Source organism: Ixodes scapularis, unplaced genomic scaffold (assembly GCF_016920785.2).
Source record: "Ixodes scapularis isolate PalLabHiFi unplaced genomic scaffold, ASM1692078v2 PGA_scaffold12__126_contigs__length_90152505, whole genome shotgun sequence".
In the NCBI taxonomy this organism is placed as follows: domain Eukaryota; kingdom Metazoa; phylum Arthropoda; class Arachnida; order Ixodida; family Ixodidae; genus Ixodes; species Ixodes scapularis.
In genome coordinates, this window is record NW_024609838.1 from 42,964,610 (window position 1) to 42,988,484 (window position 23,875).

Here is a 23,875-nt window from a genome sequence, read left to right on the forward strand (position 1 = left end):
GTGGATTGAGGAGGAGGGGAAAGGTAGGAAAGCACACTTCTCCTCTCATGGTGACCCAGAGAATTCAACGCAAAGGCTTCGTACCTGGATGGTAATGAAGAGAAGCACACTCAGCGTCACAAAGAGACAGTGGTGTGACGTAATTTGTTTTCATACAAAACTCTGTCCAAGGCACCACCTGAACTAAGAGCCCCAGCCATCCCAGGCACTAAAGAACTAAAGGTTGTTCACACACTTGCAACTGAGTAAGAGTGGCCGAGACAAGAACGATTTTTAAGCCTCTTGTGACGGTTTAGGACCTTCTCCGCAGCAGCGCATCCGGTCCTAAGACGTCTCAAGAGGCTTAAAAGCCAGTCTTATGTCAGTCGATTCGACTTAATTGCAAGTGTGTGAACGGGCCTTAGGGGGAAACTCCGCCCAAATCCAAAGATTTCGGGGTTATGAGTGATTTCGCATACAAAAACACTAGTAAAAGACACTACATCATTTTCTTTGCCAAAATTGGGATATATATTGTTCAATCTAATTTTAAATGCAAGCAGAAATCGAAACCGAAACTTCGGTTCTATCCGGCAACATTGGCCTCGGGCTACCAAGGTATGAGATATCACGTGATCCTCTAAAAAACAATGGGCTAGATTAGGGCGGGCGTGTGCCAGGCGCAAGTGTTGTCTGCACCGCACTGTTCACCATGTTTTGGTGTCTACGACATTCGACAAAGGCTGCACAACTGTGGCATAAGTCTGTGCACATAGTGTCCGCAGTGTGAACGATACTCCGAGAGACAATAATCGCAAACGGTGAGACGACGATGGCGGTTGTGACGCGGGAGGCGGCGGTAACCGTGGGACCACGGGGACAGCCGAACGACTCCGAAGAAGCGTGCTGCGCAGGCGAGCCAATCACGTGGACATCTCCGAGTGTTGAGAGGAAATCGTCACCCATTACGGTTACCCGGAGAAGTAAAAACAAGCAAAGAGGGGCAATGGTGATGACGTTTAGCTCAATATTGGCTAAGCCCACGCCGTAGCCTTGACTGCACTGTTGGGTGCACCTCAGTTCGCCCACTTGAGTCAGCCGATATCGGCAACTTGGCAAGTTGCAAGGTTTTCCGGCCTGTTTAAGAAACATTTAGACAGAACTAGGTCATAATGTTTGATGTGTGGTCTTCATTGGCGATACTGAAGAGGACTGCATTGCTTTTCAAAAACAATAATGAAACAGAGTTCTTCAAGGGTCATCCCACCCTAGGCACCAGGGCCGTACCCAGAAAATATTTCGGGGGGGGTTTTCGGGGACAACGGCGGCCATTTTGAAAGTGTCTATTGTCTTATTTTCGCCTATGAATCATGTGCATCGGTGGCATATAATGGAGAGTTACAGCAAACCGGAGAACCGGTCCCGGTTTGGTACCCGGTAGCCGACCGGCGCCACTGCGCGTGCGCAGAGGTAGAGATTAAAATCGGCTGGCTGCCAGTGCACCGACCAGGGCCGTACCCAGAAAAAAATTTCGGGGGGGGTCAGAACCCCCTAACCCCCCCCCTGGTTACGGCCCTGCTAGGCACCACCCGAGCTAAGGGCACACCCCATTTTACAAAGCTGCTGCATTTAAACGCATTTGGCAGGATGACCAAACATGCAGCCAATCTTTTATTTAATAACAAATCATGAAAATGCTTTCCCCTTCAAAGCAAAGTCGCTTTGGTGACTCCGAGGCAAAGCGCCGGCCTACGGACCTCCAGGTGGCAGGTTCGAATCCCGACCGAGGTGCTCGCAATCTGACGGAGGTTTATTGCGGAGATGGTGCCATGTAACCGAGCATTCAGTTGCACATTAAAAGGTTCCCAGGTGGTCCAAATGAATCCTCAGTCCTCCGCTGGGGCGTGCCAGATGCCTGTCATTGGTTTGGCACGTAAAAACCCCAAATTTGACCCCTTCAAAGCGATACTTCTGACGGGCAGCATGTCATTTCATTTTGGTTTCAAAACTGATGCTATGCAACTTTTGTAACTGTAACTTTCTGTGAAGTTGGCCATGTTTTAGACAGGCTCTATTAAGGCTGGTGCAGACATGTGCAGTTGAGTGCAAACGAGTATGTCGCAACCACTCACGACTGCTTGAGACAAATTGGTTGCAATGCCAACTGAGGTCCGCACGACATGTCATATTAGACCACAAGGAGTCGTAATGTGGTCGATATCACTCGAGGTCAGATGTCTGAACTTGCCTTTTAGGGCACCGAGAAACGTCTGCGAGCTTTGTCTTAGAATACCATAGGCAAAGATGTGGCCTTGGGCTTACCCGTGCTAGTTCTGTCAAGCGGGCTTACCCTCAATGACTTTTCCGGCCGCAGGTGACGGACTTTGGCTTTGCCAAGCGGGTCAAGGGGAGGACCTGGACCCTCTGCGGGACCCCCGAGTACCTGGCCCCGGAGATCATCCTCAGCAAGGTGAGGGCCTCTCTTTCCCGTCCCTGGGAGAACGCCCTCACTTTCCTCACTTTTTTTGTCTTTTTGACCAACCCCAATGCTGAGGGGAGATTATGAGGCCATGTGTTCTAGCGCACCGCAACTCAGAACACATGGAGCAAAAGCTTGACTGTTTTTTAATGGGATTCCTGGGTTTTCATTTCTACCCGTTTCGATCTGGACGAGCATCATACCGTGCGTGCAGTCGTGCATCACTACTGCATGGGGCACATTAAAGACTGCAGGTTAGCTGGGGTACTGCACTGGGGAAATTTCTCGTCTGCAGCAAAGACAACAGATGCCCACTGGGGCTAACACCTGCAGAAAAAAAAAATGGGTTTTTTCCCTCTTATGTTATAAATAAATTAGTTTCAAAACACAACCGTAATAATTTTTTGATGCAGAGTCGCTTATTCTTTAATTAAAATCACACTGAGAGAAGCGGACTAGAACGGAGGAACCTGGTGGCGGAGTCTCTGGGAGTCACTTGGATTGTTTTTGTCCCCGTGATTTGGTTTGAAAGTCTATGTAAGTATCGTGTTTTATGAGTTCCATTATTTTTGTTCGTGATGTACCTTAGCTGACTTATTAGATCTCAGTTGTACCCATTTCTGTACCATCATAGGATATGATTGGAGAAAAGAGACTGAAAAAGAGCCCGAGCAGCCAGTTTGCAACTACCTAGCAGTTTTGTAGCGGTGGTTGCATTCTTGTGCGTCCCGCTTCCGTAAAAATCTAGGCACTTGCGAATGGCTCGCCGCATGCCCTTCGAATGGACGCGCTAAGGACAGTTTCAAGATCTGTTTTCTGGAAGTTGGTATTTTCACGTCATGGGGGTTTTTGGTATACAGCTGAACCTCGGATTTAATGAAATCACCGGGACCCGCTAATTATTTTGTTAAATCGGGAACTTTGTGAAATCGAGGAAGGGAGACCTCGTGCATAGGCTGCGTGGGGAATCCGAATTCGTTCGTTAAATCGGGATATTCGTAAAATCGGGTTTTGTAAAATCGAGGTTCAACTGTATGTGCAGCCTAACTTTTCTGGGCTTTCGGGACAAATATTCATTCTTTCGCAAAATTGAGCAGAAATCAAAGCGTCGTCCCCCAGGAAGATTTGGTATCTTGTGAGGTTGAAGTGTCACTTCTTCTTCCTCTTTCTTTTTCTTTCTCTTTCCCTCCTTGGGGCACTGGACGCATGCCCACCTCATCAGTGGCATGACTAGGGTCAGTGGTACCCAGGGTGGTGGCCCGCCGTGACTTCCCCCCCCCCCCCCGCTCTTGTTGCCCCCTGCTACACCCCTTCCCGCTCTTGTGGCCCGCTGTGTCACCAACCCTTCCCTTTCACTGCCCAGCTGCATCCCCCTGAGTGCGGCACCCGGGGCGGTCCCCCCCACCTAGTGATGCTACTGCACCTCATGTACCTAGAGAGAGTGAAAAAGGGGGGAAGAGGAAAGAGAGATAGATACAGATTTTTTTCTTTTAGAGCGCAGCTCTTAGGGGCCCGTTTCCGGCTTGAGCGGCGTCGCCGTCGCCGTCGGCGTCGGCGTAATTGCGCGGTGCATCATGGGAAATGTCCCATAACGCACCGCGCGATCCCCCCACCGGGGTCACGTGACTTCGTGGGGGGGCACGTGACCCCCCCGAGGTCACGTGACCCCCCCCCCCCCCCCCCCGAGGTCACGTGACCCCCCGAAGTCACGTGACTCCCCGAAGTCACGTGACTCCCCTGAGGTCACGTGACCCCCTCCTCGAGGTCACGCGACCCCCTCCTCGAGGTCACGTGACCCCCGCCGATGTCGCGTGACCCCCCCATGACGTCATCGACACTGATGACGTCACCGGCATCCACATCGTCATCGTCATCATCACTGAGGACGTCATCATCAGTGATGATGACGATGCGGATGCCGGTGACGTCATCAGCAATGATGACGATGACAATGTGGATGCCGGTGACGTCATCAGTGATGATGACGATGACGATGTGGATGCCGGTGACGTCATCAGTGATGATGTCATCAATGATGATGACGTCATCAGTGACGATGACGATGTGGATGCCGGTGACGTTATCAGTGATGATTACGATGACGATGTGGATGCCGGTGACGTCATCAGTGATGATGACGATGCGGATGCCGGTGACATCATCAGTGATGATGACGATGACGATGTGGATGCCGGTGACGTCATCAGTGATGATGACGATGACGATGTGGATGCCGGTGACGTCATCAGTGATGATGACGATGTGGATGCCGGTGACGTTACCGACATCCGCATCGTCATCATCACTGATGACGTCATCAGTGACGTCACTGATGTCGTCACCGGCATCCGCATCGTCATCATCACTGATGACGTCGTCAGCGACGTCACTGAGGACGTCCCCGACATTCGCATCGTCATCGTCATCATCACTGGTGAAGTCATCAGTGACGTCACTAATGACGTCATCGCTACCCGCATAGTCATCGTCACTGATGACATCATCAGTGACGTCAGTGATGACATCATCGGCATTGGGGGTCACGTGACCCCCAAGGTCACGTGACCCCCCCCCCTGGTTAGTCTAACCCCCCCCCCCCAGCGCCCTTCCCTCCTCCTCCTCAAGAGCTGCGCTCTAATTCGGCGTTACAGGGAGTTGTAAGCGGCTTTCACTTTTTTATCGAGGTGACACTACCGGAACGATACGTTCCGTTTTTGTTTCGTTCATTTCAGGGTCGAAAAATCATTTCCAGGGTCCAGGACTAGATCAGTTTTGTCTAACATAGGTCTGCCATGTTTCACAACAGTAAAATGAAAGTGGAAATCACTTCAGGGTATCCTTTTATTAAGCAAGGACCGTCTTTCTTGCTGCACAATATTGAGATAATTGTGTATCGCGAGTGGCATAACACAAATGAGGTTTCGAACCAAGGGGTTTGAGGTGCAATGCTGAGCGGCAGAGCGGCGAGGCCTCACCTGCGCCCATAATCCGTCAAGGTCACCTTGTATACGGCGGGGAACTCTCCCCGCACACACCCTCCGCAAAGCTGCACCCTCGCACATGCTCGGAAGTGCTCAATGGCTGCAAAGGCTAGAAGCAACTGCAGCGGGGGAAGAAAGGTTTACGATCCTGGAAGCCAATCACCCATGCTTCTTTGTCTGTGCTACTGTGGGAAAGGGAGTTTTGTGAGCTTTAATTAAAAGTAGAAGTTGTAAAGAGATGGAGAGTTCTCGTGATAACCTCAAGGGCTTTTATGCAACGCTTGCAAATCGTCTCTAGCTCACTAGACGTTGACTCGGACGAGGTGACACCATCCACCGAGTTCACTCGGCATTTGTTTCTGGTTCACTCCACGACTGTAATATAATGATACTTAGTAATAACACAGTCTGAATGTCTAGTTTATTCTTTTTCCTGAGCACTGTAAAATTGATTTTTCGTATTGCGTGTGCGTCCTACAACCCTATTTTTACAGTAAGTCGATCCAAGTGAATAGGTGAACTTGACCAGCAGTGTGTCGGTTCACTACACGAACGTGTAGTACATAGGAGCCAAACCGGAGTGAGAGCGACCCTACGTCGAGGCCCACTATGTTTGCAAGCTGTGCGCACCTTGTGATGCACACGTGCTTCCTGTTTCTCAGGGCTACAACAAGGCTGTGGACTGGTGGGCGCTGGGAGTCCTGGTGTACGAGATGGCGGCCGGCTACCCTCCCTTCTTTGCGGACCAGCCGATACAGATCTACGAGAAGATCGTCTCGGGAAAGGCAAGCACCTCTCGCCCCCATCGTTGGATTCGTCGTCCTCGAAATAAGTGGCTCGTTGCCAGAAAGATGGCAGTGTGTGTTTGCCGTACTGCTTACGGCCTACACACGTCGTAAGCTGTCTGCTAGTTGCGAGGTGGCAACTTGCAGACGACTTACAAAAAGACGAGGGTCTTTAGCTCTTTTTTTTTTTTTATGTATCGTGCTGAAATGTAGTATACTGATGTATTTCTCAGTGGTGATTTGAAATATTCAATTAGTTTTTAGATAGTTTTATGAGATCCTGAGTTATCAATACATTTGTAATTCTAATTAGGTCCTTTTTATGAGTCATTAGCATAAAATTCTTCAGAATATATCAAATATTTGTTGAATTGCATTCACCAAGACATGCTTTGTGCAGTGATGCTATTTTTGTTGCCTTATATGTCGTACAATAATTTTAATTAAAGGGAAGCTACGGAGCTTCTTGGAAAAAATGAGTTAGAAGTGAATTCTAGTGTATTTTTACCCCGTGAACCCGAATACCCAAACCATTTGCTGCGTAAGTATTGTTAAACGCGAGAAAAACGCGAAAGACAGTCGCTGTCCATGACGTCATCGACGGCTCTTTTGGCTGCCCAAGGCTAGGGGGGCGGGGCTTCAGCCCTATTTTGAAATTGCTCTTGTGGCTCTCCGGCGCGTCGCATTGAAATATAATTTTGATATCTGTTATTCTAAAGGCCAAATGAACGCAATTCAAGCGTTTTTATTTTTTAAATGTAGATGTGCCCCATCTTCCCTTTAATTATAGTCTCAAAAAGATGTAGCCTCCGTTTTGTGCAACTTTGTTGCAAATGTTTTTTCACCGATGTGGTATTGTTAAATCAGGCTTAAAATAGCATCACCGCACAAATCATGTCTTGGTGAATGCAATTCTATGAAAATTTCTGATATATTCTGAAGAATTTTATGCTAACCGACCCGTTAAAGGGCCTAATTAAAATTACAAATTTAGTGGTAACTTAGGAGCTACTAAAGCTGTCTGAAAAGTAATAGCATATTTCAAATCACCTACTAAATTTCAGCACGATAAATGAAAAATAAGAAAAAGAATTGAAAGACTCTCGTCTCACCTTACGTGGTCTTCTGGTCACCATTTGAATCACTACCCTGTTATACAATCGTCTGCAGATATCCTGATTTTCACACGGTCCTTACTTTCGATAGAAAACAAACTGGTGACATATATTTTAAAAAGCATCTCGATTTACATGCAATTCTTTGTATGGTCGGCGCGGCACTGCAGCCACGAATCTATGCTTTGGACTGTCTTTGCGCTGCCAGAAGCCAAGCCCCAACCGACTGCCAGCTCAGAAAACGGAATTCCAGTGCTCATTTTCTAGCTTAAATGTGATGCATGTTGCTGCATTACCTCAACAACACTAGTATTTTGTTGAAAGGCACAAAAAAATCTAAATTTAAAGCTAATTAATCAATCTTTCGATGTGCACCTGGTGGATGCCTGTAAAGCTTAGTCGGGAGGTAATCTAGCAATGTTAGGGATCTTGCTACATAGGTCATGATGTAGCAAGTACCACACTAAACATCGGAACAGTGCTGCTCTTTGGAAGTACGCTCAACTGTTTAAAGTGGTCATGAAACAATCTTTCAACTTCTTCTTCGCTTTCCTCCCTAACTCACAAATCGCGCATTGTACTTAACAGTTCAAAAAGACAGAAAGGAGCTATTTCGGACCCTCGTTTGTGTACCCGGACACCGCCATTCTTTTACCAGAAGATTAGCCCGTCACTCGAAACTTGGAGCCCCTAAGCTGATAGTGCTGCGGAAGCTACGTGCTTGTTGGTCCAGTCACACGCTCGTCACCCCACAAGTACTTGAAACGGCTCGGTTGTAACGCATTGTCGCTATTGATGCCCCCACAACGATGACAACACCATCAACGGCAAAGCTCATAACCACTTCAGCCTTGCTACGTCACAAATGCGGAGAATCCTTTTTTTTTATTTTTTGCGTCAAATATTTTATGATTTATCGCGCTCTCCGTTTGCTTGTCTTCGAGCGCACCGCTTCGAACGAAAAATATAGCCAGTCATTCAAAATACAAAACATGCGATTATCATTTACGGTTATTATCCGTCATGCTTGACTCATTTCCAAACAAAATCTGTATATTTCAATATTCGTTTCCGTACCCCTTTAATGTGCCACTTCGTGGATAGCCGAATATTTACAGTTCCAGTTTCAATTTCATTTTGTGCTTTCTCTCAAGCTGTGGAGCTACTAGTAATGAACCTTTGTGCGGCAGTCCACACTTCATAAAAAAAAACACAAAAAAGTCGTACCGGCGTAAGCAAACCACAGACAGAAATTTGTAGCGGAAAAAAAAAGGCAACTTATACACCAGAAAAAAATGGTAATCAACAATTTGGCGTGCATCGTAGTATCATTCGTCGTCAATGCCGCCGCGGTTGACCTTTAATTCGAAAGTGTCGCCATCTCGTTGGAAGTGTGCCGAGCTAACTGGTCGGCAGTCTGTCGGCCGAGCTGACGCCCGTTTCTCTCCTTTTGCAGGTGCGCTTTCCGTCACACTTCACGTCTGACCTGAAGGACCTGCTGCGGAACTTGCTTCAGGTGGACCTGACCAAGCGCTTTGGCAACCTCAAGAACGGGGTTAACGACATCAAGAACCACAAGTGGTTCGCCACCACCGACTGGATTGCCATCTACAAGAAGGAGGTGAGGGGAATGGCTCTCCAATCAATAAATCAATCTGCATTTATTTCAGCTTGAAACACAAACTTGCGATTAGGGTGCCTTCATGTGCGCTTCGCATAGGGTGATGCCAACTGCCTGTTTCCCTTTCCCACACCCTCATCCACCGCCATTTTGTTCCTCATTGTTTCCCGGTGCGCCGGAAAGTGGCCTTTGTGTCCATGGGTCCTCCCATCCGAGGTGGGAAATGCTAATCCTCCCTCCGTGGGTTCCATAACGCTGCTCCGAACTTGTGAGATAAGGTGCTTGTTTCCAGGAGGGTTATAAGCCCACGGATTATCGCCAAACCAAAATGGCTGCTGGTTTGTCGGCGAGTGGTATTACAAAGGGTGGCATCACCCTAGCAAAGTGCACATGAAGGCTCCCTACTTGCGATCATCTCAATAGCATTGCTCACACCTCATGACATTGTACGACCCTGGTTGTCTTGAATTGAGTGAAAAACAGGCCGGGGGGCTTAGAACCATGGTTTCACATCTTGCATTTGGTATTCGAGAAATTTAGTCATTCTATTGATCTTGGGAATTTAGGCAGAACAGGGTAAAACTTCTTTCTGCCAGGATATTTGCAAAGCTCTGTCCAAAGTGATGTTCAAATGAACTATGAAACATCCCAACAAAATTATGTGTGTTCATTCCTTGCATTCTTGTAATGCGGGTACAGTCAAATGCCTCTACTACAAAAGCGCTTGTTTAACGAAGTAAACTGTCCCAGCCAGTTTCTTTGACTACTAGAATCTTGTCTAACAAATATTTTTGTTTAACGAAGCGATTGTGTGGCCCCACAAAACAAAAAACACTGGCATTAGGGATTTTTTTTAGGTGAAAAGTGATTGTTTTTACGTAAATAGACACTCTCAGGCGACGCACATAGGAAACGGAAGTACTATTGCGGCAGTAGCATAGGTTGATGCCGCCGCTGTGCCAACCTCCGTTGGCACGCCGCACATTTTCAGTTTTGGGTCCAAATAATTTGTTAGTGTGCAACCTTGTGTCTAGATGGCACTATGTGAATATAGTGCTGCATAGAAAGCCTTTATGCAGCAACATAGTCACGTAACGCCGTCTAGAGACAAGGTTGCACACTAAAAAATAATTTAGACCCGAAACCGACAATGTTTGCTTTCGTTTTGCTGTGCCGTTGATTTACGAGCCACTCTGCTCCAATACGACTCTTTTTTATTTCTTCATCGCTTTGTTCGGGCAATGCATGCACTCGTTTTCTTAATTTGTGTGTATGTCGGCGTATTTGTAAGGAGCTGTGCAAACGAGAGTATGTTAAGAAAGAAAAATGTATGTCACAGGGTTCTTTGTGGTTAATAATTGACAAGATACAATGTCCTTCGTTTCTCTTAAAACATGTATTTACAAAAGAAATCAAAGAGCTCATATGGTTATACTAAAAGAAAAAAAGGAAAACTTAGTAGAAAAAAAATTGAAGGAAGGAAAACGCAACTGTCACCATGTCTTTGAGTCACCATGCGCAGCAGCGGGTGTTCTGTCTGGGGCTGTCGTTGTCGGCCGACGGTTGTGGCAGGCAGTCAGGAGCGGGTGCGGTTGGCTTCCGTCGGCGGTTCCAAGAGTCACCGCAACCAGTGCTCGCGCAGTAGGAAGCCGGGCAGCGTAGGTTTCTATGCGCTGCCCTCGCTGGAACAGGCTGCTGGTCAGCAGTAGGAGGCCGCCGATTTCCCTGGCCGATGGTGTCGTTCCGCTCTCTGCACGTTCTCTTCCGCCAGTCCTCTGCACGCTCTCCGAGCACACACTCCAAAATCCCTCTTTTTCGTCATCTTCCTTTCTCCCTTTGGGCCGATCCATGGGTTGACTTGCCCTTCTTCTTTTCCATCTTCTTTTCCACATTGAGTCACGTCATCACAATGTATTTCAGTGGGCACAATGTTTCAGTGGGTGGGCAGTCTCAACATTTTTATCCTTTCTTGGCATTCGTTCAGCCGATGCGCCGATCTTCCTCAGGATCCTTGATTCCCAATCCTGCTTGATCTGAGTCCCAAATTGTTCTGCCTTGGAGCTATAATATGCGGTCGAGGAAACATGATCTGTGACTACCCGTGGCTCCAAAGTCTATGCGAAATAAGTAGAGCCGCACAGAAAAAAAAATTGTGGTGGCTTAGCTCGGCTATGCCAGGATATACGTAGCGTGAGCTTATGCGCACAAAATGAGAGGCGCTATCAAGCGGCTCCGGTGCAGCGTCGGACTTGACTACTGCGCAACGGAGGCGCACAGCTATGACATCACTCCTCTGGAATGCGCAGACCGGCGAGGCAGGCGAGGCGGGAGCAGCGGCAACTTTACGTGGCTCTCATAATGAGTTGTGCTGATTTTGCGAGCCATGCTCATTATGCGGAGCTCCGCCGCTGCCGTAGCGCGCTCCGCATAATGAGCGCGGCTCGCATAATGAGCACGGCTCATTATGAGGGCCACACGAAACTGCTCAACCTCGGCCAGTGTAGCTAATGCTACGAAACGTGCCCCCCCACAGATGTGCAAAAGGGCTTGGTCGGCTCGGGTGTGCGCCTCTCCCTATTCTCGCTCCTCGCTGCAACGAGCACTGCAGCTGTCACGGGCCGAGTGCCTGGCCGATTTTGCCGTGCTGCCACGCCCGCTGCGCTGCTTCGAAGGCCTCCTCTGAATGACACGTGGCGGCGCAAGTGGCCACCCGATTTTAGAAAGGCCATATTCACTTGGTCGGCGAACGCCTCTCCTTTGCTGCGTGATGGGGGGTCGATGTCGGTGGTCTAGCAGTGGTTGTGATTCACGTTTTGGCAAGTCAGTTGAGTTTGTTGTCTGGAAGTTTGGACAGTGGTAAATTAGTCCGCAGCAAGGAGCGCCTGGTGCCCGGCTGTAGATGGCAAACTTTACCACTGGCGGTACGGTAGTACGACCGTTAGCTGGTGTCTTTAAATTGTGTCTTGCAGTGGTCAGTACACAAACGCGTGACAATATAATTTTCATTTAGAAAAAAAAAGAAAAAGAAACAGAAGTAAGTGGTAATTGAGCCTAAGATGCCTGATTCTGCAGCACAAACTTTCCCCCCCCGTGGTCCAAGCTGCAATGCGCTAGCGAACTCGGCCACCGTTCCCTTTTTTGATAAGACAATTGTCAGCGTACAAAACCTAATTTCTGATGTGGCTTGTACTATATTTGACACCATACTTTTTCATAAAGCACCTTGAATGTCACGTAGGTACGTCTATATGCGATGGCACAAATTAAGTTTTGCGGCTAACTACTACAACAAAGTTACCTGTACAACGGAAAATTCCGCCGGTTTTGCGGTCTTCGTAATAAAGGCGTTTGACTGTATTCGTTGCGTGGATCTTTTTCTTGAAATCCCAGATTTCCTCTCGAATTAAGCCTTGTTATTGCGACCGGCAGGTAAATTTGTGTTGCCATTTATTCATCCCTTCAGATGACCCGCATTGGTGGTTATGTCAATGAAAATTCGATTACATCATATTGCCGCGTGCATGATCGAAAAGAAACGCTTCTCCGTGCACCTAGATGTTTCGTGTTTATTCTTACCTCGAATGTAAAAAAACGTTCAGCCTTTCCACTCTCGTGAAGAAGGAGGACCAGTGGAGCTGTACTCGATACACTGTGTGCTTCTTCTTCGTCGTCGTCTGTTTTTCGCGCTGTTTCCTACGATGAATTCCCACCAACGCGCCCAACTATCCATTTTTCAATTATGGATGGAAAGGTTGCCGCCATCTACGAACGACGGTGGAAACCATACTCGTGTGCTTGCCACCGTCGCTTATAGATGGCAGTAACTGTCCGGGTAGGTTTGTGTCGACATACACGGACACGATCCTGGGGAACCTAGCTCTTAACAGCTTCACTGTAAAAATAAGGAGGCCAGAATAATCTAAGAATAATCCAGAATAAATGCGGGAGCTGTCAGCGACTTGAGGACGTTGTATGTCGTAGGCCCAATTAGGCTTAAGACGGCGTCCACCCTGTCGGCGTCCGGCACCCAGTTTTCCTTCAGAAACGACGTCAGTCTCTTCTCGTATGCAGACCAGGAACCCAGAGACGAGTCGAAATGTTGCGTATGCCCAATCCTGGCCATGGTTTCCTCATCGTTGGTTGCGTTGTTGAGCTCCTCGGTGGCTTCGGTCGCTGCCGTCAAACCACTCGGCGTCTCACTAACCTTTCCGGAACTCTCGTACATCAGTTCGTCAGTCAGCTCCAAAACATCCTCGTCGCCACTTTATGTTATGGTTCCTGAGGGTAACTGCAAAGAAAAAAAATTTTTTTTAACAGCCTAATTTGGACAAGCATGTCAAAAACCAATGTTTCCTCGAGAAATAAAAACGGTTTACAGCAATATTTATTGCGGGAGACTGATTTTAGTTTGCAGCTATTTTGTCCGTTTTAAATCGCACACCACAAAGTTGGTGTTCCGTGACGTTTAGCACCCATTGGCTGCTATACTTCTCATTGGCTAAGAGATTGATTGACAGCTTAGATCTTGGTTGTTAAACGTTTGTTACATGTTGTAATTTCCTTTTGAGCAGCCTATCTTTACGTATAAAGCAGTGTGTCGAACCGAAAAAAATACGGGTTCGGTTACGGTTCAGGTTCAGGTAAATTAATTTTGTTCCGGTTTAGTTCCGGTTCGATTAATTCGATCCGCGAACCGGTTCACGAACCGGTTCGGGGCGCTGAACCGGTTCGCGAACCGGTTCGGAAATTATAAATGACAAATTGCAACATCAAAATAAATTACAAATAAAACATCTGAAATCAGCACATACGAAACGGGATACATCGTAGTGTAAGGCTCAGGGATTTCTACCAGGAATAGTTTCTTTATGTGCACTCAAAGGTTACCTCACCGACGTTTACGCATTCGGACTTCATCTAATTGGGTCCGACGCAGTAGCTGTCAAATCCGCGACCTCCTTACAAACCCACTTACAAGTAGAATTCGCTAACTATCCCGCCACCTCGGCGTGTAAGCAATTGAAGGAACAGTGGGGAGAAAATACAGCTTTCTTTATTTGAACTAGCCTTCGGTAACTCAAATTAGACCCTTAAAGAAGTTTTCATCAAACAAGATACGGAATATGAAAAACACTTCACCGAACGCAACGCCAGAAGGACGTAATAGGATAAATATTAAAATAGAAGAGTTTGCTGTCTCACAAATATGTTAGCTTCTAAGTGCCTATACGAAACCGGATGCATTATTATCAAACTCCACAGCCTTTTCTTTTCTCATTCCGATGGAAGCAAGCTTCAAGAACTCACGCGTTTTAGAAACGTGTTATGAAATGAGCACACAGCAGCATTTAGGATTTACGAGAACGGTAGGAAAATAAAATCCCGTGACGCGATTTTTTTTTTTTTTTGCACAGCCTTCCAATTTATTTTTTTCCGTGCAAGCCGCGACCAGCGCAATACTGGTTCCTATGTCAAGATTCATGGATGCAGCGTTTGTCAAGATTCATGGATGCAGCGTTTATACTATTCCTAAGACTGAGTGGAGAAGAAAAATATGTAAGCGAGGTGTGTGTCAGTTGACGGCACTTAAAAAACAAATGGCATTGATAGCACATTCATTGTCAACAGCGCGTGGCCGAACCGTTTTGACATGAGCCGGTAACCGTTATTTTTTTTCCGGTTAAGTTCCGGCTCGGGTTTAACGGTTTGGTTCCAGTTCGACACCCTGGTTTAAAGAATAACCCATGTGATGAGAGTTATTATTCTTTACAAAAGGTTTACAAGACGGGCACTTCCGTTTGGATTCATACCATAACAAACAAAAGCTTCGCCATTCTCTCATGGCCGCCGAAGTCTCTGCTCTCGCCTGTCTCGCCTACCTCGGCTAGTCGTTTCGCCGAAGTGATCAGTGTTTCATGCTGACCCAGGTGCTTGAGTGAGACTTCTTGAAGTGAAGTAGTGTGTGTTTAGCAGCTGTCGCAGGTGTTAGTGATAGGAAGCGACGCGGGGTTTTGGCTTTCATGGCGCCGTTCTTTCGTTTTCCTCTATGCTTGCTTAACATGCTTTTTTTTTTTGTTTTTTTGTTTGCACGTGCAAATGTTGATTTTTCAGAGATATCTGATGAGTGATCCCGACAGCAAGCCTTCCAGCAGCCATGTTGCCCCGAAAGCAATGCTATTTGGCTGGAGGCAATCGGGCATTCGCGTACCGACAAACGTGTCGAGTTACGTTCTCGTCATATCGCTCCGGAGGCTGTCGAGTTTCGCACCGGGTACACCTAATGTCTGCGACTAGACACAGCTGTTACATAAAAAAACGCAGCAGGTTATTACGTAATAACTGTCCGCAGAAGCCTTCGGACGTCCGAATTACGACAGATTTTTTTTCTCGGCTTCCGAACCATCTTACGTAAAGTTGTTTGAATGAATGTGTACTGCTATCGTAAATCTCGGCTTGTGATTGCAGCTTTGTAGATTATCTTTATTTGTTTCGCTGAAGAGACGTAAACGGCGGGCATAACAAAATCGGTTGCATATTCCGTGTACCTTGCAAAAGCACTTCCCCAGTCACCTTGCAAAAAGCGCGAAACACAGGAGTCCGCACCGTCCCGACTTCCTAGTCTTTTACCTGCTTTAGAGCAGTTTGTACCTTCTGGCTGCTAGTAGGTATGTCTTCTGAAACTCCAACTTGAAACTAGGGCAATGCCAGAGAGCAAAGAGACAAAGTTCGGAAAGCTTGCTTGCCCTCCCCAATTTCTGAACTCTCAAGTGATTTTACCGTAATAAATGCACAACGCCTCTTCCCAAAATAATAAAAAGCACTATGTTCACTACGTAAAAAATGGTAACAGTTCATGCATCTGTGGGCAGGTAGGAAATCTTGCCCAAATTTTTTCACACTGCACGATGAGCGCAACACGTTGCTATGCAAACGCAGTCCAACAACACGAAGCATAAAAACGGCAGATTTAGGACAACAATTCGGAGTCCATTGTTCAATTAAAACAACCTAATTTTGTTGAAAACGCCTGCAGCTTTTTACTCACGGTACGCGTCGAGAATCTTCCACACTTTGAAACGGAATGAAGGAAGATTTACTTTTAAAAACACTCGCTGCGTCCTCCCGGACCAGTTTGACTGGATCAGCTGACGACGACGGGACTGAACCTGTTGAACCTCAACCCCACAACAACCAATTTGTGCTCCGTGTTAGTGTGGATGTCTACTTCCAAGCACCGCACCACACACACCTCAAACATTTCAGTTCTTTGTCACACCGCCAGACAGAACGAGATCGCCAAAGTCAATGCAGCAGTGTCGTGAACGTTGGCTTGTGGTTGCGCACTCATGGATCCTGTGACTCCCTTCACTTTCAAAGCACACATGACGATTACGAATGATACTTTCCGTCTTCCGGGAACATCACAGGGGCACTTCTCCGGTCACGTCCTCGCTATGTGCTTGCAAACCGCGCAGCTTCTCGTGTCCCATTAAACCAAAACAATACCGGCACCATGTTTAACGTGCGTTGTTGCCAGATCTTACCGGTAGTCGAGGCGCTGCGTCGTTGAACTCTGCAGCCAAGTCAACCCAAGAGCAAATCCAAAAGTGAGGGGCGGGGTGTACTTCTCCTCTGCGGGGGCCGAAAGAGCGGGAGTTTCAAATGTGGAGAGGTTCTGACTCCGACTAAATTACGTCCTGTAACGTAAATATTGCTAAAAAAATTTTTTTTTTTTTTTCGCGGAACATTTGTTTTGTGACATGCTTGCCCCAATTAGGCTGTTTAAAAAGAAAAAACTTCTTTTTTCTTTGCAGTTACCCTTTAAGGAGTCACGCATGCTCTAAAGGCTGAACTATTACTTTATTGGCAACTCCAGCGAAATCGACGCCGCGTAGCAGCAATGCTGAGAAGGTCAAGAGAGGAGGTCATTTCGACTCTGTCGTCTGCTATCGCTGCTTGGTTCTCATAGCCAGCATAGAAACAAACATTGTTTCCAGTAATTATTTTTATGCTTCCGCCGTGTCATTCCTATGCATTGACTAGAAGGTTTCTGCCGTCGAAAAATTGCTTTGCTTTCACATGTAACAGATTTTACGCTGTAGTGCAAGAAATTCATGGTGGTCCGCATGGTGAATGAAGAAAGCTACCTCCTTCTGCCATTTTGCTTAACTAGTGCGCGCCCCTATAGTTTGCTGAAGTCGCGAAGAGCAGCACGAACATGTGAATGACTTGCTTGAGACAGCCTATGTAGCAGCCTGGCCTGGCATTGCATTGCAAACTTTCCAGAACTGAGACCCCCAAAGTTGCCAGACACACATGTATTCGAGCCAAACACCACAGAAGCCGAGCTGGGTATTGCAGATTCATACACTGATTAACTCTCACAATAGCCAGCTGTGATGCGACGCACCAGCGCTTGCTGGTGCCGTCGTCCACGCTTGCTGCTGCTTTCTCAACTTATGTTCTTCCTTTTTTTTTTTCTGACGCAAGTTTGCTAATTAAACCTTTATTTTCAGTTCAATACTCATCGTCTCGTTGCCTTCATCTGTGACAATATGAGCACTAATAAAGGCTCTAAACACAAACCTTTTTCCTTTCAAGCTCATGTAAAATGCCCGTCCAAATGCCCAAGTGTCGCTTATTTTCATTGTGACTGAGGGGTGTAGGTTTCTTTGTCAGTTTTGCCATGCAAGTTTTGTTTGTGAGCATAAGTGTGAGTTGGGCATGTGAGCTTCATTCATTCTGTGAGTTGGGCATCCAAGTTTCATTGTGTGAGTCCGGCACGCGAGTGTCATTGTGCGAGTGAGACATCCGAGTTTTATCACGCGAGTGAGACATCCGTGTTTTGTCACGCGAATGAGACATCCGAGTTTTGTCGTGCGAGTCTGGCACAACAGTTTTATTGTGTGAATCACCCGGCCACTGTGCCAGCCATTTTCAGTGCCGTCTGCCTCTTTCTCGCCCTTTTCTCAGGTGGAGGCTCCCTTCATCCCCAAGTGCAAAGGCCCGGGAGACACGAGCAACTTTGACGAGTATGAGGAAGAGGCCCTGCGCATCTCCTCGACCGAGAAGTGTGCCAAGGAGTTTGCAGACTTCTAAGACGACGCCGCAGCCGATGACGCCACCTTTGCACGCCGCTCTCGCGCACCCAATGGGAGGGGGGAGGGACGACCGCCGCAGGAGAGAGCAGCCAACCAGACCCGAGGAAGAGAGAGAGAGGATCCCACAAAGCGGACGATGAGTCCCCATTGTCCCACTCTTACCCGCTCCGTTTTCGTCGGGCCCCTTCCCCCCCCGTCGCAAATACCCTTTCACGGCGGAGACGTTTGTCACGACGTCAAAGAGGCATTCGGGTCGAAGCTCTTTTTTTTTTATTATTTTATTGCATTTCTGGCGCCCCACTTTTCATTCAACGAATGGCACGAGCCTGGAGGTACTACGGCACAAGTGACTGTCGTCGGTCGTCCTCTCGAGTGAAGAAAAAGAGGCACGGAGAATACGGCCATACGTCCGTTTGGCTTTGCGGACGAGTTCGGCTCTGTTTGAGTCCACGCTTGCTCGTTCGCTTTCTCCCCTTGCTGCACTCTTCCCCTTCCTCATACATCCCGCCACACTCTCTCTCTCTCTTTCCCTTTTTTTTTTTGTTGTAGACTACCAGATGGCAAAGCGACCGGAAAAAAAAAAAGCGTACTTTGGGGAGCGAAGGCAAGAACGTACACACTCCTCTTTTCGTCACGGTCGTTCTTTGGGCTACGCCACGACGACAGTTACCATAACTATACTCTTTCTAGGCAGCAATCAAGCGTTTTAAGGGAAAACAAACAAACAAAAAAAAAGGTTGTGTGTGCATGTGTGTTTGGGTGCGTGCGCGTGCATGTAGATTTGTTTCTCGTAAGCATAGTGCCACTTTTGCCTCGCTTTCTCCTTTCTAGCTATTTCTTGTTTTGTCTTTTGTTTCCCTGCACGCCACAGCCCCAAGTGGCACTGTGACCACGGAGAAAAACCTTGCTACGAGCAAAGTCTTTATTATTTTTTCTTTGCACATTGACTGTTGGCTGGAAAAACGTACCGCCCTACCCGACCCGCCCCTTCGCACCCAACTCCCCAATTTGTTTTTTGTTGTATGTGTTTATTTGATTTTCTGGTGTTCTTTGCACCACCACTACCACCTCCGCTTCTCTCTCGACCTGTAATCGTTTGTCACTGCCGGGCACCACAAATCGATCGCTTCCAAACGCCCCTAGTTATTTTTTTTCGGTCCCTTTCACTCGCTCATCCTTGTTCGGTGTGCGTGCATAGCCTGTGTGTGATTTGCACGGCGACCGCTGGCGTCTCTTACCGCGTCTTGTGTCTGGAATGCCCGAAATCACTCAGTTTTGACGAGTTTCTGTTTTTTCTTCTTGATTCATTTTTCTTGGGTACCCACTGCCACTCTTTCATGCAGTGTTCGTGTAGCGGTCGGTTTCAATTCTAGGTGTGTGACTCTTGGAGGAAAAAAAAAAAGCACTACACGAAGTTCTCGTCCACACGCATCGTCCCCTCTTGGCAACGGTGGCGGTGGCGATGTCGTCAGACCGGTGGCTTACCCCGCGCCACATTTTAATGAGAGTTTGACCGTGCCTGTACATAGAAGCATATATATGTTTGCTATATGCAATACTAACTACACAAGTCCCCCCCCCCCCTCCTACGGAATACACTACCAGCTTCACATTTTTTCCGACTTTTACGGGGAAGTTTGTCGCCCTGAAATTAGCTTTTGTGCTCTCCCTCTTCCCTTCTTCCTTATCACCTTCCTGTTTTACTTTCGGTGAAACTTTTTTCTGACGAACACGACCACACTTTGTAGAAACGGGGCTCGATTGACGGGCTGAACAGACTAACCGTCGTTGCGGCTCCGCATCGGTCGGAATCGGGTGGAGCTTTTCCCGTTCGGTTCTTCTCCCTTAGAGCGTAGACGTCGCCTACTCTTGGAAAGGCGTGACAAATACTTTGTGTCTTGTTTTTGTTTTTAGTTTTTCCAATTGATTGCAAGACAACTTTCTTTGATGCCCACATTCTGGATTAAAAATCTGCACGTGCATAAACAATTGCGACAACTTTGGAAGCTTATGTTTGGGAGCTACGTTATATCATGTCGGTCGACACAAAGTTGAGAAGAACGGCGTTGCTAGGTGATGCAATCTTAAAGCACCAGTATTTAGTGTGGTTCGGCGACTTGGCTCCTTGTCCAAACTGCTCAGCTACGCGTTTGTTTTCGAGCCTTTTAAGAGAGAAAAGGACCGCACTCAGCTAATCTTGTTGGACAACCAAATTCTGGCGACTTTTGCAAAGGGCCGTCATAAGGCGATCGAAGCTGTTTCTTGCCGGCATTTCGTCTTTGTCCCTCAATTTCTGTTGGTAAACCATGGCGCCCGAGTTTGCCTGTTGGTATTTCGAACCTGGACCGAGATGAAAAGTTAATCAAATGAAACGTCGGTCTTACAGCGGCGGTTGGAATGCTCCCTCGCAAAGAAAAAAAGGGATGCGTGCAATGTTGTCGTTCCGGAGTGTTTTTTTTTCCCGCCTTCCATTGCATTGCGTCGTCCTGTGCAACCTTATCAAAGGACGCAAGGAGACTTTTTTTTCTCTCCTGCATCTCGATTTTATTAAACTCTTGTCTTATGTTTTTGCCATAACTGCACTCTTTTTTTTTTCAAGCATCCCGCCCCCCCTTTTCTCCTCCTCCTTTCTTCGTGAGCATGTTGTTGTGAGTGTGCGTACTTCGCATTTTTTTGTAAAATGCAGACTAAAAGGGGCACTTGAAGAGTGGAGACCATAGGAATGTGTACCACCATTATTTTAGTTGCTGTTTTTTTTTTTCTTGTTTTGTTGAGAGGTTAGGTTTGTTTCCCTTGCCCACCCTCATTAGAGCATTCTTCATCCTCTGCTCTCTTGCCACCATCCCTCACCCCTCCCGATCCTCCCCTCCCTTTCGTGAGAATTAGCAGAGTTTCTTGGGACGTTGCCCTGAGGTATCTTTTTATCTAGTCCAGCTCACAAAATCGATATGTATACACACGCCAACACACACAGAAGATATCGCAGAGAGCAGATTAAATTTTGGCGAGGACCTCCCCCCCTTCCCTTCCCAAGGATTTATTGTTCCCCTCTTCCCCCCTGGACCCTTCCCCATACTTCCCCAGTTCGGATTACCCTGTGCAGTCATTCGTTGCTTGCTGATTTTTAGCCTTGTATATTTGTTAACTTGTGGTTGGAGCTGTTCTTGTATTAAAAGTTGTTATACTAAAGGAGCTTTGCCTCTTTCCAATGCTGTGAGCAGGCATGCAGGTTCTGTCACGCCATATCATGTTACTTCCAGGCAAAAGGCTGAGATAAACTTGTTAAGTCGCCTTCTTACACATGGCATACGCAAAGACCCTATACGTGGGCTATTGAAAACAGGCCCTGCAAAGTATGCGACGTGAGAGTGCCTCTCGATTGCTTCGGACCGCGGTCATTTTCTGCAACTCTTATACAAAACACACTAAGAATTCTCACTTTAAAACCTTTTCCGCCTCTGTGCCATCAATTTGTTTCTTTCTGACCAGCCTTGAGCATTTTTACACTTCGTAAATGTAATGAATTTGTCATCTACGGGTGTCTACAAGCCCCATTCACGGTACTGTGATAGCCTCAATTTAGTCATATATCTAGCTTTATAACTTCAAATACTCAAAAATAATGCAACATGGTTTTGCAGATTCTGTTAGTACCAATCATATGCCTTCATGTGAGAAAGTTTTAAAAAAATCAAAGCTGGTCTTTTTTAAAATTGAGTTTCACAATAACTCCAAAATATTATAATGTCCCCATTTTAGCATTTCTCATAAGTTTATTACGCTACCCAGGACAACAATATTTAGTGCCAATATTAACAAGATGCAGGACAACACATTGGCAAAGTCTGAAAGCTCTAATATTTATTAATGCGAAGAAAAAAAAAGTTCTTTGGAGTCTGTTGTGTTTTTTATTTCTGTCTGGAAATTAACGTCAAATATTTTTTGAGTCACTCCTCCTTATACGTAGTTTGTGAGTAAATGTTTCTTCCCCCGTACCCATGGCAGTTGTTTTGGGAGAGGAACGCTTGGAACTAAGGGTGGCTTCCAATTATTTTCCGTGAAAACAATGTTTTTTACAAAACAGATTTTGAATTTTGTTCTGATTGGCATTTACACTACAAAATATTTATGGGCACCATGCTGTGATTAACTTGGGCACTGTTGCGTGGTCACCAGATGAAAATGATTGAAATTTGTGAAATGATTATTTCAATTACTAGAGCTCCAAAATCGCAAAACTTAGTGTATAAAACTAGCCTATGAGCATTCCATTACAATTTTAATCTATCTGTTTAATTTTCGTCACTTAGTAGGCAAATTTTGGTACGGGGTGTTTCCACGTCATTGTGCAATGGTGGTCTGGTCATATATTTTTTTTTTTATTTGTGTAAAAAAAAATATATGTTGAAGTCATGTTCTTGGGAAAAGCATTCAGCTATATAGGAATGCTGTTGCTAATTTTCTTACGGAGATATAAAATGTCGAAGCTCAAGGCATGGAGATTGCCGAGTATTCACTATGGTTCTTTGCACAGTGGTCATTTTCACCATGGCATTTGCGTAGTAATCGACGAGCTTGAGTGGTAAACCAGCGGCCAAAAATGGCACCCCCCCGCTTGCCGCCATCTTGACTGTTTGCCACATTAGTGATCACGTGACTAAAATGGCTGCGCCCATAGGTGTGCCAGATCAGATTGGCCAGATTATGGTAAGCAGGGCCGCGATCCAAAATTTACTTGATCTCCCTCTAGGGTAAATGTTCTATACCTTGGCACTCGAAAACCTATCTGAGTCCAGTTGCTCTATCAGTCTTGTCACGTGACATGATCCACTGGAGTAACTCGGGTCCATTCGAGTAAGATTGGAACGCAGCCTCAGAGGGCCCCTCTGCTTGCCGTGATCTGGCCCACTTCTGGGCGCATCCATCTTGACGTCACATGATCACTAATGTGGCAAACAGGCAAGATGGCGGCAACCGGGGGAGGGAGGGCGGGGGTTGAGGTGAAGTGAAGTAGACTTTATTGGGTCCAAAACTGTTAGATCCCCGCGTCAAGCGAGAGACTCTGACCACGCGATTCCCTCGGTCGACAGACGAGACGCAATGTTCCTGGCGGCATCCGAGGCCAGCTGGACTACTGAGCCTTGGGGTTAGGATCCCGCAAAAAGGATTCCCAGGCGCCTGGTTGCCTGGCTTGCTTGATGAAGTCTTGATTCTACAAGTGAATAAACAGCTCCGGGCACCCCCAGAGCATGTGGTGGAGTGTGGCGATCTCTCCACAGTTCCTGCAAGACGGGTCGTATGTATCTGGATACCACAAGTGTAATTGCACTGGGTTGAGGAAGGTCTCCGTCCAAACTTGACGGAGGATGCAGGATTCTGCCTTACTGAGAGTGCTGTGAGCCTCTGGGTAGGCTCGGCGTTTTGCTCGGTAGTGGTCCAGCACCCCCTTAAAGGTGTGGGGGTTGTGGCTGCACGAGGCGAATGTCGAGTGCTCACTTGGTGGGCTAGCCCGGTGTATAAGAGGGGGGGCTGCACTGTGAACACTCGTTGCCTGGGAGTGATGCATGGGCTGGACACCACACAATGCGGACTGGGTGGTCGATCAGGCGATGGCCAGTGGCGATCTTGAGGGCTTTGTCAGAGATGTGGCCACGCATGTACTGGCAGATGGCCATCTGGGAGTCGCTGACAATGACTTTCGGTGTTCTGAGGGTGAGGGCCAAGGCAATGGCTGCCTCCTCTGCCTCTGCGTTGTTGCTAGTATATATGCTGCCTCTCGTGAGGATTTGGGCGGAATGATTCGTAACCGCAAGG

At 47.1% G+C, this 23,875-nt stretch overlaps 1 protein-coding gene across 4 annotated transcripts in view; it reads left to right on the forward strand.

The window, feature by feature from the left end:
• Nucleotides 1–21,250, forward strand: part of LOC8026095 (cAMP-dependent protein kinase catalytic subunit 1) — a 431,775-nt gene extending 410,525 nt beyond the window's left edge. For all 4 annotated transcript variants that reach the window (XM_042289546.1, XM_042289547.1, XM_040223215.3 and 1 more), the window contains 4 exons: nt 2,354–2,449; nt 6,102–6,224; nt 8,796–8,960; nt 17,934–21,250. In XM_042289546.1, the coding sequence (XP_042145480.1) occupies nt 2,354–2,449; nt 6,102–6,224; nt 8,796–8,960; nt 17,934–18,059 (510 nt within the window). In that variant the 3' untranslated portion in view covers nt 18,060–21,250. The remainder of the gene's footprint in view (nt 1–2,353; nt 2,450–6,101; nt 6,225–8,795; nt 8,961–17,933) is intronic.
• The last annotated feature ends 2,625 nt before the right edge of the window (nt 21,251–23,875 follow it).